This window comes from Mirounga leonina, unplaced genomic scaffold (genome assembly GCF_011800145.1).
Source record: "Mirounga leonina isolate KUSES-001 unplaced genomic scaffold, KU_Mleo_1.0 Mir_151, whole genome shotgun sequence".
Classification (NCBI taxonomy): Eukaryota; Metazoa; Chordata; class Mammalia; order Carnivora; family Phocidae; genus Mirounga; species Mirounga leonina.
The window spans coordinates 43,929,277-43,943,342 of NW_023270377.1; the positions used below are offsets into that span (position 1 = coordinate 43,929,277).

At 36.9% G+C, this 14,066-nt stretch overlaps 1 protein-coding gene across 2 annotated transcripts in view; it reads right to left on the reverse strand.

Moving 5' to 3' along the window:
- Positions 1-11,354: 11,354 nt before the first annotated feature.
- WDR75 (WD repeat domain 75) overlaps positions 11,355-14,066 on the reverse strand; it is a 34,719-nt gene continuing 32,007 nt past the window's right edge. For both annotated transcript variants that reach the window (XM_035007552.1, XM_035007553.1), the window contains exons 19-21: positions 13,494-13,640; positions 12,891-12,982; positions 11,355-12,196 (exon numbers count right to left, since the gene is read on the reverse strand). In XM_035007552.1, the coding sequence (XP_034863443.1) occupies positions 11,992-12,196; positions 12,891-12,982; positions 13,494-13,640 (444 nt within the window). In that variant the 3' untranslated portion in view covers positions 11,355-11,991. The remainder of the gene's footprint in view (positions 12,197-12,890; positions 12,983-13,493; positions 13,641-14,066) is intronic.

The window sequence follows — 14,066 nt, forward strand, 5'->3', positions numbered from 1 at the left end:
TATTTGCTCATTGAGTTTTCAAACTTTCATTTGGAACTCACTTTGCTAGATCTAGATTGACAAGTTGGATATGATACCTTTAGGATATGTGAATATTTGCATGTCCTTATATTCAGGTCTGTGTCCAAAAAGATTTAAGATTGCTTACAGAAATACATGTGATTTAACAGGAAACAATAAGAAGAAAAAAAGTAAGTAAACACAATTGGGATCAAAGAAAAAGAATGCCAACAATGAAATTCATATGCAACACAAAGTGTCAGCTGTGGGATTTTGTTTTAAAGGTTGAAGATACTTGAGTGTAAGCATGTTCCTATGCCAAGGGGAAAGGAGAAAGTGAAAATTAAAGATTGAGTTGGGGTGATGATTGCTGGAGCAAGGTCCCAAGCAGCCTGGAAAGAATGGGATCAAAACCAAGAGGGCGGGAGTGAGAATTAGTCACTCATCAACTCAAAGGATGTGCTTGTGGATGAGGCACAAGGATGAAGCAGCAATGGTTTTTGTCAGTGTGAAACAGAAAGTAAGCCAACCTCCTCTCCTGGTGCTCAGGAATGTGGGGAGTGGACAGCAGCTTCAAATATCCAGTGAAGCCCTGTATTCTAAAATTAGAAAACCCAGTCTGTATTCAATTTTCTTTAGCCACCCCGCTGATGACTAAAACTCATGGACTATGTTGCCTATGTTGCAGAATATGTAAGTCCTCATTGGTTTCTGGGAGTAATTGGGGCCTGGGAAATAGATTTGATTAGATAGGGCAGAAGTTGTAAACCTACCTTCCCACCATCTTTACCCTGTGGTCTCTTTAATTCAACAAATGTAAGTGCCTCCTGTGTGTCATATAGCCTGCTCCCTCATTCCAGTTTTTGCTTTTGCTCATCGTTTCTGAAGAAATTACTGATGAGGAGTTCTAATTCTAAGCTGTTCTCTTGGGTAAAGTCTGCAGAGATTCAGGTCAAGTGCATCTCAAGCCTAAGTAGGTGCAGGATCTTCTTTCCTATTCAGAAATAAAATATTTTAAGCTGCTTGTTTGCTTTTGTTTCCAGCACCAAAGGAGGCTGTAATTAAGCAGCAAAGCCACACATATTTTTTTGAGTAAGGCTAATAGGCTTCTGGGCATGTTGTCGAATCACAATTTGAGAGGCTAAAAAAAAAAAAAGCCTTAGAAGACCATCTAACAAAACACAGCTCTCTTCTTTTAGAGGTAAAAAAATATGTCCTCAAAGAAACTTAATACAAGCACACACCTAGGAAGAGGCAGAGCTGGACCTATTAGTCTTCTGACTCCTAGACCAATGGTCTTTCTAGCATAAGATACCGCTCACCAAATAAAGCTTGACTAGTGGACTCAAATTTCACAACTGCAAACAGGCATTTCTTTGGGAGCAAGAAGTTTAATGTTACCTTCCTATGTGAGCTAGAATATAATATCAATATTTGCATTTAAAGTGATTGTTTTCAGAGCACTTATATTCGTCCTTCCGTTAAAGTGGGCAACCACTGAGTAACAAGGATTATCAAAACTCTACACAACAATGGGAGGAACTGGTGCACTTTCATGTCTGATTATTTCATTTTGTGAACTAAGTGCTCTGATCTCCTAAGGAGTTTCCAAGCTAGAGGTATGTTATGCTTGAAGATAGGAAACTAAGATAACTAAGTACATATTTATATACAGATACCACAAATTTAGTACTTGCAAGACCAGATTCTTGGCATTTTGGGGCATGGGGTGGGAATGGTACTGTAATGTACCACTCTGGCATCTTTGTTTTGTGGTCACAGAGTATCAGAGCTGGAAGAGATCATTTTAATTCTGCAATTTAGAGGGAGGAACTGTGATTCAGAGAGTAAGTGGTTTGTTCATGGGTTTTGAAAAGCAAAAGCTATTTGAATAGTTCAGTCATTGATTGCATCTCTCTGGTTCATTGTATTCTGCTCACATTAACCACTCTGTGGTATACTACTATCAAATCCCAGTTACTTCCATTTTTATTTCTCTTTAATCTCAATGATAACCAATCTACCTGGGATCCTAAATTCTCTCTGGGTCTTAGCTTTTACTACTTCATTTAGGATTGTGTAGTGTTACAGAATCTTGACTTTGTTGTAAGACAATTTTGCCATTTTCATGGCTTTCAAGAAACAGCTAACAGAAGCAAGCAAAATTTTTAGATAAAACAGCCTCATAGAAAAATCAATGCCATTTGTAAGACTTAGTTAATTTTAACCAAGCAGTTATGTTCAACTTAATAGGTTTCTGTTGAAGGGTCCATTATAGTCATAGTACAGAGACCCCAAATTATTTCAGACGCATTATTACAATGTTACAATATATTTTATGATTTCTGTACTGGTTGCTAGTCTATGATAAGGAAAACAAAACAAAACAAAGAGGAACATTGTTCCAGCACATTAACAGTGAGCTTATTCTAATTAATATGTAGGTGTTCAGTTAGCTTTTCATTAAAAATTTGCATATAACCAAGTGCATAATCTCATAAAATATCTAAATTTTATATACTTTTCCTGTATTTGGAACATGACAGTACTAGTCAGATAATCAAAACAATTTGCATAAGGTGGGAGAGCTTCATTTTACATATGAGGGGGCTAAAGTTCAGCAGCTTGAATGCCTTCAGCCAGGTCACAGAGCTAGCTACCTCTTGTCTGTGGCTGGGACGGTCTAAACCTGGGCTCTCTATTCTGTTTGTTTCTTATCCTGATTCTTCCCCAGTTACAGATGCCTTTGTAATGATAAGTAGCTGTCTTAAGTGCCTGGGAGACCATGTGCTATTCTAGAAAGAGCATAGGATTTAGAATTTGATGGGGAAGGGTTTGTGTCTTAACCCCACTTCTTGAGGCCAGTGATCTAGATACAACTTACTTGCGCTCTCTGGAGCCAGTTTCCTTATTTGTCAAATTGGGGTGACTACCTGACATATAGACTTGTGGAGAAAGTGTGATGTGTGTGAAATGTGTGGCATGTAGCAAGTGGTTAACATGTGGTTTATCCATCCCCCATGAGACTGAGGCTGTGAACTTCCTGAAGTACAGGCTGCCCCAGTGAAAGCACCAAGTAACGGGTTCATGGACAGATAAATTAGATAAATGAGGGAGGAGACAAGGGGAATAATCTTTATTAGTTCACTTATTATGATGGAACCAGTCTAGTTCTTTGTGGGGAAAAAAAAAAAAAACCTGGAGGGTCAGCACTACAAATCTGCTGGACAGGTCCAGATTTTAATGACTAAAATGGCCATTTTGCTTTTATTTGTATAGTTGTCTTTGGAAAAAGAAACAGTATATATATATATATTAATGTTGGAAGAGGAATAATTAGAATAATTCTTCCCAACAGTGTTGTCATGTTTTAGTGTAGAGTGAACAACTTTTTAGAAAAAATAATTAAATCCATACAAAGTAACTACTCAGACTGTATAATAATTATTTTAAAAAGGTATGTTCTAAATTTATTTGATTTGAAACTATGGAATCTTTCATATATAGCTGCAAAAAATAAGTATTTCTTAAACTTGGAAGTACCATGTCAGCATCAATATGGCAAAATAATGAAATTTATTTGTAACTATGTCAGTATGCCCTACTCCCTAGGCTGAGAGCAGGCTGAGAATACTGGAGTCCTGGTCATCCCTACCCCACCTTGCTTAGGGCAAAGGTTCCAAGAGGAGAGATGAGCAAATAAGCAAAGTCGAGGGTGTTGTCCCTCCCAGTTTGTAAAGCAGGGTGTCACTATGAGAGAAAGGGCCATTGTGTCTACCCTAGTTCTGGAGCTGTGGCTGACAGATTTTGCCCAGGGTCAATCCATAAGAATAGAGAGCTCTGACATTATTTGAAATAAAGTTCGAGCCTAAGGGTGTCCCTGAAAACAATGGAGATTTTGGTGGTAAGCAATTAAAATGAGGTTTGTAAGTAGCTCCATCAGTGCAATAAACTAAACTATAAACCAGCTAGTTTACCAGAGAGAAACAGGAAGAGACAGCTAAAAAACATCCTCCTGGGATCAGAAAAAAACCTCAAAGACTGGCCTCAAAACATAACCCTGCAAAGGGACCTAAATTTAATGGACCAGATTATGGAACAATGAATGTTCCACATAATGTAAATAATGTAAAATTCTGTGACTGATTTGTAAGTCTTGTGATTCTTCAAAAAGTTAAACAGACTTACCAAGTAACTCGGTAATTCCACTCTTAGGTATATACCCAGGAGAAATGAAAATAATAAAAAGGAATGATATACTGATTCATAGTATAGCACGAATGCTAAAGGAAAGAAACCAGCCAAAAAAAGACCACATATATGATAGGATTCCATTTATATGAAATGTCCATATAAACAAATCTGAAAGGACAGAAGTATTATCTTTGCCTAAGGTGTGGGATGGGGTAGGTTGGGAGAAATGGGAAGTGATAGCTAATGCACTGAGTTTTGGGGTGATGAAAATAATCTGAAACTGATTGTGGTGATGATATACAACTGTGAATATTCTAAAAAACTACTGAATTGTACACTTTAAATGAGTGAATTGTATAGTGTGTGAGTTACATCTCAACCTTGCTATTATTTAAAAAAATTGTATAGGCCTTGGATACTGACTCAAACACACTGAAAAGCCATTTATAGCATTTTCGTTAATATTTGTTGAGATGTGCTCTTACGATTTGTATACTTTACTGTTTTGTTTTTAATTGAGGTATAGTTGACACACAATGTTATATTAGTTTCAGGTGTACAACATGGTGATGCAACAACTCTATGCTCACCAGGGGCAATCATCTGTCACCATACAACACTATTACAATATCACTGATTATATTCCCTATGTGGAAACTTTTATCCTCATGACTAATTCATGCCGTAACTGAATGCCTGTATCTCCCATTCCTCTTCACCCATTTTGCCCATCCTCCTACCTCCTTCCCTCTGACAACCACCAATTTATTCTCTGAATGGGTCTGTTCATTTATGTTGTTTTTAAGATTCCACATGTAAATGAAATCTTATGGTATTTATCTTTCTGATTCATTTCACTTAGTATAATACCCTCTAGCTCCATCCATGTCACAAATGCAAGATCTTGTTCTTTCTTATGGCTGGGTAATATTCCATTTTTTACACAGACACATGTGCACATGTGCGTGCACACACACACACACACCCTACATCTTTATCCATTCATCTGTCAATGGATACTTAGGTTGCTCCCCATATCTTGGCTATTGTAAATAATGCTACAGTAAACACAGGGGTGCATATATCTTTTCAAATTAGTGTTTTCTTTTGGTTTGGATAAATACCCAGTAGTGGAATTACTGGATCATTTGGTATTTCTACTTTAAAATTTTTTGAGGACCTCCATACTATTTTCCACAATGCCTGTACCAATTTACATTCCCACTGACAGTTCATGAGGGTTCCTTTCTCTCAATATCCTTTCTAATACTTGTTATTTCTTGTCTTTTTGACTTTAGCTGGTCTAGGTAATATCTCATGTGGTTTTGATTTGTATTTCTCTGTTGATTAGTGAGTGATGTTGAGCATCTTTTCACGAGTCTGTCATCTATAGTCTTCTTTGGAAAAATGTCTATTCAGGTCCTCTGCCCATTTTTAATTGGATTGTTTGTTACGGTGTTGAGTTGTAGAAGTTCTTTATATATTTTGGATATTAAGCCCTTATCAGAGATGTCATTTGCAAATCTCTCTCCCATTCAGCAGGTTGCCTTTTTGTTGATGGTTTCCTTTGCTGTGTAAAAGCTTTTTGTTTTGGTGTAGTCCCAATAGTTTATTTTCATTTTTGTTTCCCTAGCCTCAGGAGACCTATCTAGAAAAATGTTGCTATTGCTGATGTCAGAGAAATTACTGCCTGTTTTCTTCCAGGAGTTTTATGGCTTCAAGTCTTACATTTATGTCTTTAATCCATTCTGATTTTTGTGTATGGTATAACTGGTTCAGTGTCATTCTTTTGCAAGTAGCTGTCCAGTCCAGTTTTCCCAGCACCATTTATTAAATAGTCCATCTTTTCCCCATTGTATATTCTTACCTCCTTTGCTGTATATTAGTTGGCCATATAAGCATCGATTTATTTCTGGGCGCTCTGTTCCATTGATCTATGTGTCTTATCTTTGTGCCAGTTCCATATTGTTTTGATTATTACAGATTTGTAGTATATCTTGAAATCTGGGAATGTGATACCTCCATTTGTTCTTTCAAGATTGCTTTGGCTATTCAGGGTCTTTTGAGTTTCCATATAAATTTTATTATTTGGTCTAATTCTGTGAAAAATGCTGCTGGTATTTTGTAGGGATTGCATTGAATGTATAGATTGCTGTGGGTAGCATGGACATTTGAATATTAATTTTTCCAATCCATGAGCATGGACTATCTTTCCATTTGTTTGTGTTGTCTTCAATCTCTTTCATAAGAGTGTTTTATAGTTTTCAGAGTAAAGGCCTTTCACCTTCATGGTTATGTTTGTTATTTTTGATGCAATTATAAATGGGATTGTTTTTTCAATTTCTCTTTCTGCTTTGTTATTAGTGTATGAAAACACAACTGATTTGTATTAGTTTTGTATCCTGCAATGTTACTTAATTCATTTATTATTCCTAATAGTTTTGTATTGAAGTCTTTAGGTCCTATGTAAAATATTTTATGTTGTCTGCAAATAGTGATAGTTTAACTTCTTCCTTACCAATTTGAGTATCTTTTCTTTTTCTTGTCTGGTTGCTGTGGCTAGGACTTCTAATATGATGTTGAGTAAAAGTGATGAGTGGACATCATTGTCTTATTCCTGTTCTTAGAAAAAAACTCAGTTTTTCACTGGAGTATGTTAGCTGTTTTTCATATAATGCCTTAATTATGTTTAGGTATGTTCCCTCTACACCCACTTGTTGAGTTTTCTCATGAATGGATGTTGAATTTTGTCAAATGCTCTTCAAATATTGAGATCTGATTTTTATCCTTTATTTTGATAATGTATCATGTTGATTTGTGAATACTGAAGCTTCCTTGCATCGGCCAAATAAATTCCACTTGATTTTGTAGACGATACCTTCAATGTATTATTGAATAGTTTGCTAATATTTTGTTGAGGATTTTTGCATTATGTTCATCAGGGATACTGGTCTGTAGTTTTCCTTTTTGTAATGTCTTTGTCTGGTTTGGTATCAGGGTAATGTTGGCCTTGTAGAATTTATTTGGAATCTTTCCTTCCTCTTCAATTTTTTGGAATAGTTTTAGAATAGGTATTAACTCCTCTTTAAATGTCTGGTAAAATTCACTGTGAACCCCTCTGGTCCTGGACTTCTGTTTTTAGGGAGTTTTTTGATTACAAATTCAATTTTGTTACTAGTAGTTGTTTTTCAGATTTCTTATTCCTGATTGTTTTGGAAGACTATATTTCTAGGAATTCTTCTAGGTTGTCTGATTTGTTGGCATATAACTTTTTGTAGTAGTCTCTTAAAATCCTTTGTATTTTTGTGGTGGTGGTGGTGGTGGTGATGTCTTTTATTTCTGATTTTCTGTACTCTATTTTTCTTGATGAGTGTGGCTGAAGTTTCATCAATTTTATCTTTTGAAAGAAACCGCTCTTGGTTTGGTATTTTCTACTTTGTATTTCACTTATTTCTGTTCTGATTTTTATTATTTCCTGCCTACTATCTTGGGCTTTGTTTTTTGTTGGTTTTTTTTGTTCCTTTAGGTATAAGGTTAGATTGTTTGAGATTTTTGTTTCTTGAGGTAGGACTGGATTGCTATAAATTTTCCTTAGAACTGTTTTCACTGTGTCCCAAGGACTTTGGACAGTTTTCATTTTCCTCCGTGTTTTTAATTTCTTCATTAATCCATTGGTTGTTTAGTAGCATTTTTTTTCCTTGTGATTTTTAGTTTCTTGCCATAGTGGTTAGAAAAGATGTGTTATGAATTCAGTCTTAAATTTAGTAAGACTTGGGGCACCTGGGTGGCTCAGTCAGTTAAGCATCTGCCTTCGGCTCGGGTCATAATCTCAGGGTCCTGGGATCGAGCCCATCGGGCTCTTTGCTCATCGGGGAGTCTGCCTTGCCCTCTCACTCTCTCTCAAATAAATAAAATCTTTAAAAAAAAAATTTAGTTAAGACTTGTTTTGTGGCCTGTCATCTATCCTGGAGAATGTTCCATGTGCACTTGAAAAGAATGTGTGTTCTGATGTTTTTGGATGCTATGTTCTGAATATATCTGTTAAGCCCATTTGGTCTAATGTGTTGTTCAAAAACAGTTTCCTTATTGATTTTCTGCCTGGGTGATCTATCCATTGATGTAAGTGGGGTGTTAAAATTTCCTACTATTCTTTTATTAATACTATCAACTTCTCCCTTTATGTCTGTTAATAGTTGCTTTATGTACTTAGTTGCTCTAATGCTGGGTGCATAGGGATTTACAGTTGTTTTATCTTTTTGTTGGATTGATCCTTTTATCATTAGGTAATGCCCTTGTCTCTTGCTATAGTTTTTGTTTTAAAGTCTATTTTGTCTAATATAAATATTGTTACTCTTTCACTTCCATTTGTCTGTATCTTTTTTTTTTTTTTAAAGATTTTATTTATTTATTCATGAGAGAAAGAGAGAGAGAGAGGCAGAGGGAGAAGCAGGTTCCCAAGGAGCAGGGAGCCCGATGCGGGACTCGATCCCAGGACCCTGAGATCATGACCTGAGCCGAAGGCAGATGCTTAACCATCTGAGCCACCCAGGCGCCCCCGTTTGTCTGTATCTTAAGGTCTGAAGTCTCTTATAGGCAGCACATTAAATCTTTCTTTCCTCCACCATTCTATGTCTTTGGATTGAAGTATTTAGACCATTTAAGGTTAATTATTAATAGGTATGTACTTACTGCCATTGTTGCTTTCTGGTTTTCTTAGTACTTCTCTGTTCCTTTCTTCTCTTGCCTGCTTTCCTTGTGATTGATGATTTTCTTTAATGTTATGCTTGGCTTTTTATTTTTTGTGTACCTATTATAGGTTTTGGGTTTGTGGTTACCATGAGGTTCATCTATGACATTCTAAGTATAGTCTATATTATTGATAATCACTTGTTTGAACACATTCTAAAAGAACTTTTACTCCATGTTTCATGTATAAACATTTTCTATCTTTATTCATAATTTTTCTATTTCTACTTTTTTTTTCATTTAAAGAAGCTCCTTTTAACATTTCTTATAAGGCCTGTTTAGTGGTGATGAAGTCCTTTAACTTTTATTTATCTGGGAAACTTTATTTCTCCTTCAATTCTGAATGATAACCTTGCTAGGTAGAGTATCGTTGGTTGTAGGGTTTTTTTCCTTTCAGCATTTTTTTTTTTTTTTTTAAAGATTTTACTTTTTATTTGACAGAGAGAGACACAGCGAGAGAGGGAACACAAGTGGGGGAGAGGGAGAAGCAGGCTTCCCACTGAGCAGGGAGCCTGATGTGGGGCTCGATCCCAGGACCCTGGGATCATGACCTGAGCCAAAGGCAGACGCTTAATGACTGAGCCACCCAGGTGCCCCTCCTTTCAGCACTTTCAATAGATCATGTCATCCCTTCTGACCTGCAGTTTCTGCTGAAAAATCAGCTGATAGCCTTGTGGGGTTTCCCTTTTACATGACTATTTGCCTCTCTTGCTGCTTTTAAAATTCTCTATCTTTAATCTTTGACATTTTTTATTTTTTAAAGATTTTATTTGACAGAGAGCAGGAGAGCACAAGCAGGCTCCCCACTGTGCAGAGATCCCAATGTGGGGCTCAATCCCAGGACCCTGGGATCATAACTTGAGCTGAAGGCAGACACGTAACCAACTGAGTCACCCAGGTGCCCCGAATCTTTGACATTTTAATTATGTGTCTTGGTATCGACCTCCTTGGTTTCATTTTGTTTGGAACTCTTTGTGCTTTCTGAACCTGGGTGTCTTCCTTCTTCAGGTTAGGGGAGTTTCCAGCTATTCTCTCTTCAAATAAGTTTTCTGCCTGAAACTTTTTTCTTTTGGGGCCCCCTATACGTGAATGTTTGTTGGCTTGATATTGTCCAACATATTCCTTATCCTATCTTCAGTTTGTAAATTTTTTTTTTTTTTTTTCTGTTCAGCTTGGGTGCTTTCCATTAGCCTGTCTTCCAGATTGCTGATCTATTCTTCTGCATTCTCTGTTGATTCCCTCTAGTTTATTTTTCATTTCAGTTATTGCATTCAACTCTAATTGGTTTTCTGTATTTTCTCTTTATTGAAGTTGAGTTATTCTACTCTTCTTTCCAGTCTGGTGAGCATCTTTATGATCATTACTTCAAATTCTATCAGGCATATTGCCTATCACCATTTCACTTAGTTCTCTGAGGTTTGGTCTTGTTCATTTGGAGCATATTCTGTCTCAATTTGCTTGACTTTCTGTGTATGTGTCTATATATTAAGTGGATCCGCTACTTCTCCTAAACTTGAATGGTCTTGTGTATGGTCATCTTCTATATAAACTGTGTATGCCTGGCGACTTTGGCTGGCTGGCGCTGTGGCTGGCATGGGCTGGAGATCCCAGTTCACTCTGCTGGGGCTGCCCTGGTAGGATGTCTGGGCTTGGAGTGTTCCAGGGTGCTCTGCACCCATGTCACCTTGGCAAGATGCCTGGAACCACAATGAGGCCTGAACAGGGGTGTCCAGTGTATACCACACTGGGGCCACTTTGGTGGGATGGCTGGGGCTGGTATGGGCTAGGGGCCAGGGACTCACTGAAGTGGTAGGCTGGTTAGGGTGCCCTGACCTTACTCCCATCCATGCTATCCAATATGGAGAGAGAACATAAACTGTGGCACCCACCAGGCCTTCCAACTTGGAGAAAGTTCCAGCAGCTCTCCCACCGGTTGGCAGTTCTAGGGCTGAATACTTACATTCTAGTTGCTCTTTTAAACCATGGCTTTTGTTCCTGTGCCCCAAGGCAGACAAATCTGCTTGCATGTGGTTCTTCAGTATTATCTCACCCCACTGCAGTTTGCTCTTCATTACTGTCTCTCTTGCTGTTCTGTATGTAGTCTGTCTTTTGTTGTGCAGAAGCTGTTCAGTCAGCCCTCAGTTCTTCTGGAAGTGCTCCAGAAACAGGTATAGATTTGGTGTGTCTGTGGAGGAGGTGAGTTCAGGGTCTTCCTATGACACTATCTTGGACTGTAAAGTTGTATACTTTACTGTTTTTGTGTTAACTTTTTAATGTCAGTTTAATAGGAGTAAAATAGGAAAACTCCAAATGCTAAATGGTTAAAAAATAGTCACCTCACTACTTAAATATAATACAGAGGCTTGGATCCTAGTCTACTAGCAATGGGACTTTGGTTAAAAAGTAGTGGTTCCTACACCCATAACACTGACAAAGTAATAGCAGCTCTTATATCTTCCAAGGCTTTCCAAGTAGAGTTAGATAAGCCCTTATCTGAAAGGCTTGGTGCCAAATGATTTCACTTTAGAATTTTTCAGATTTTAGGCGGCCCATATTATTATTATGATTTAATACCCTCGATGTGGTCTCTGGAACACCACATAATCAAATTATTTCTCTAAATTTCTCTGAGTAATAAACACACTAAGATGTATGAAGCAGGACTAAAGAAAACAACACATCTGTTTAGGTCCTATTGGCCACCAAGTAAATTTTGCTGTTAACAATATCATCAACAAAAACTTTTGATTTTCAAAACTTTTTTGTATCTCCAACTTGCAGATAAGGCGACATACGCTGTAATTGCTTGTGAAGAAAATAGCTAGATATTTCTAAGGCTGTAAAAATGAGATGGTGTGTATATGAATGCACCCAGCAACTCTAATGCATGATGCAAACACAGCTTTGTATTACCAATTATTTAAAAAGTAAAGCCTGTTCATATTTAATATTTTAAGGAGAGAAATAACATCAAGTAGATGTTTTTGGAGTATCAATATATAATTAAAAAAAAAAAAAAAACAAAATGCAAGAACCTTCCATCTCCAAGGCTCAAAGAACAGTTATCCAGCTGTAGTCTACTTTCCTGAATCTTCTTAGTTCTTTTTCTTCAGATTTTGACAACTGGTGTAAAATGTCTTCTCCCAAATCTGTGTCGTTTGTATCCTGGGTCTTTTCAGTAAAATCATTTTCTTCATCTGAATCATCACTTTCTTTTTCTTCTTCCATATCTACATCATCAGGGACCTCTTCACCACTTTCATGATAAGAGAATAAAATATAAACTATTACTTAAAAAGTTTCTAAATAACTTTCTAATTTAAGACACCTATGTAGAATTATAACCATACAGGGAAAGTAAATGAAAAATCTTGTTATTGAGTGCACTTCAAAAATGGGTTCTTATAAAAGAATAGGTGAATTTACAAAGTGTAATTTTTAGTTATATCAATTCCTTAAACCACACACACGAGATCTAATAATTATTTTCAATGTATTTTATTCACTTGGTTTAATAGTCTTATGTCCTTTAACTGCATATTAAAGCTAAAATAAAGAGAAATACAGTTGACCTTCAACAACATGGATTTGGACTGCACCCATCCACTTATACATGGATTTGATACAATACTGGAAATTTATTTTCTCTTCTGTATGATTTTAATTTCTCTAGCTTACTTTATTGTAAGAATACAGTATATAATATACATAACATATAAAATGTGTGTTAATTGACTGTTCGTTATTGAGACTTCCAAGCACCATCAGGCATTAGTAGTTAAGTTTTATGGGAGTCATAAGTTATGTGTGGATTTTCGACTATGCAGGGGGTCGGTGGTCCTACCCCACACACTGTTGAAGGGTCACAGTTTAAGAGTATTCTAAGAAAGGGTAACAAACTATCCTGTTTCCCAAAACAGTATCTAAACATATTTTAAAAACTGCTTTACCTCTTTGTCTCCTTAGACAGCAGCAATGAATTTACAAACTTGGAGCACAGGAAAGAAGCAGATGGCAATACATGGGCTGGAGTATGAAGAAGCTAGAGTAAAAAAACCCAGAAAAATAGGGCTTCATTTAAAAAGACTTAATGCCACCAGCTAAATGCAACAGGCTTTTTCCACAGTAAAACCAAACCAAAAAAAAAAATTTATGCCTGCCTTCTGACAATTATACAAACAATCCTCTCTCCCCTCCTGTCAGTTCAGACCACAGTAATCTGGAATCATAAATTTATGTTATTTGGTTTGCGTATTAGAACTGCACAGTATACAAATAATTATTCAAAAGTTATCTGTTACAGGGGCGCCTGGGTGGCTTGGTCTTAAGCACCTGACTTGATTTCGGCTCAGGTCCTGATCTTAGGGTGGTGAGATGGAGCCCTGTGTCAGGCTGTGAAAGGTTTTCTCTCTCCCCTTCTGCCCCTCCCCCTGCTCACACACACTCTCTCTCTCTCTGAAATAAATCTTAAAAAAGTTATGTTACAAATTATAGAAACTCTAACTTAAGGTGCTTTAATGTATTTAATCTGTTTCATATTGTGAATTACTTACCTCACTAATTGCAGGTATGTTTTCTGTTAAGGGTAGTTGTACTAGTTCACTCTCCAAAGCCTCATTTATTTTTTCATCCTGCTGTTCCCTGTGCTTTCCCAATATGAAATAAAACGGTGTTGTTGGAAGACTTTCTTCTGCTAGTAGCTATAAGGATTTAAGACAAAGGAAAATTTCTTCAATTAAAAAGGAGGAACTGCCTTGGACTCAATAAAAAGTGTTGCAGTCCTAAAATGTCAGGGATGAAAGGAACTTTAAAAATTATCTGGTATGATTCTTTTCACTTTACAGGTAAAGCAACTGAGGCCTAGCAGCCCATTTATTAGGGAAAAAGCTAACAGTGCACACTTAGATGACAGAAAAAATACACACTACTGCTTCTCCCCCAATGAAATGACAGCAAATGGGTTTTCAAAAGGACATAAACCCACGGTGAGAAAGAAAATGGGTAAGATGCTGGAAGGTGGAAAGCAAGTTCAAGGGTAGTAGGTAACTTAGTAGACCTGAGAAAGAATTCTAAGCTGGCTGGGGGGAAAGCCAAGAAACATCCCAATTTATACTGCTGAATCCTGC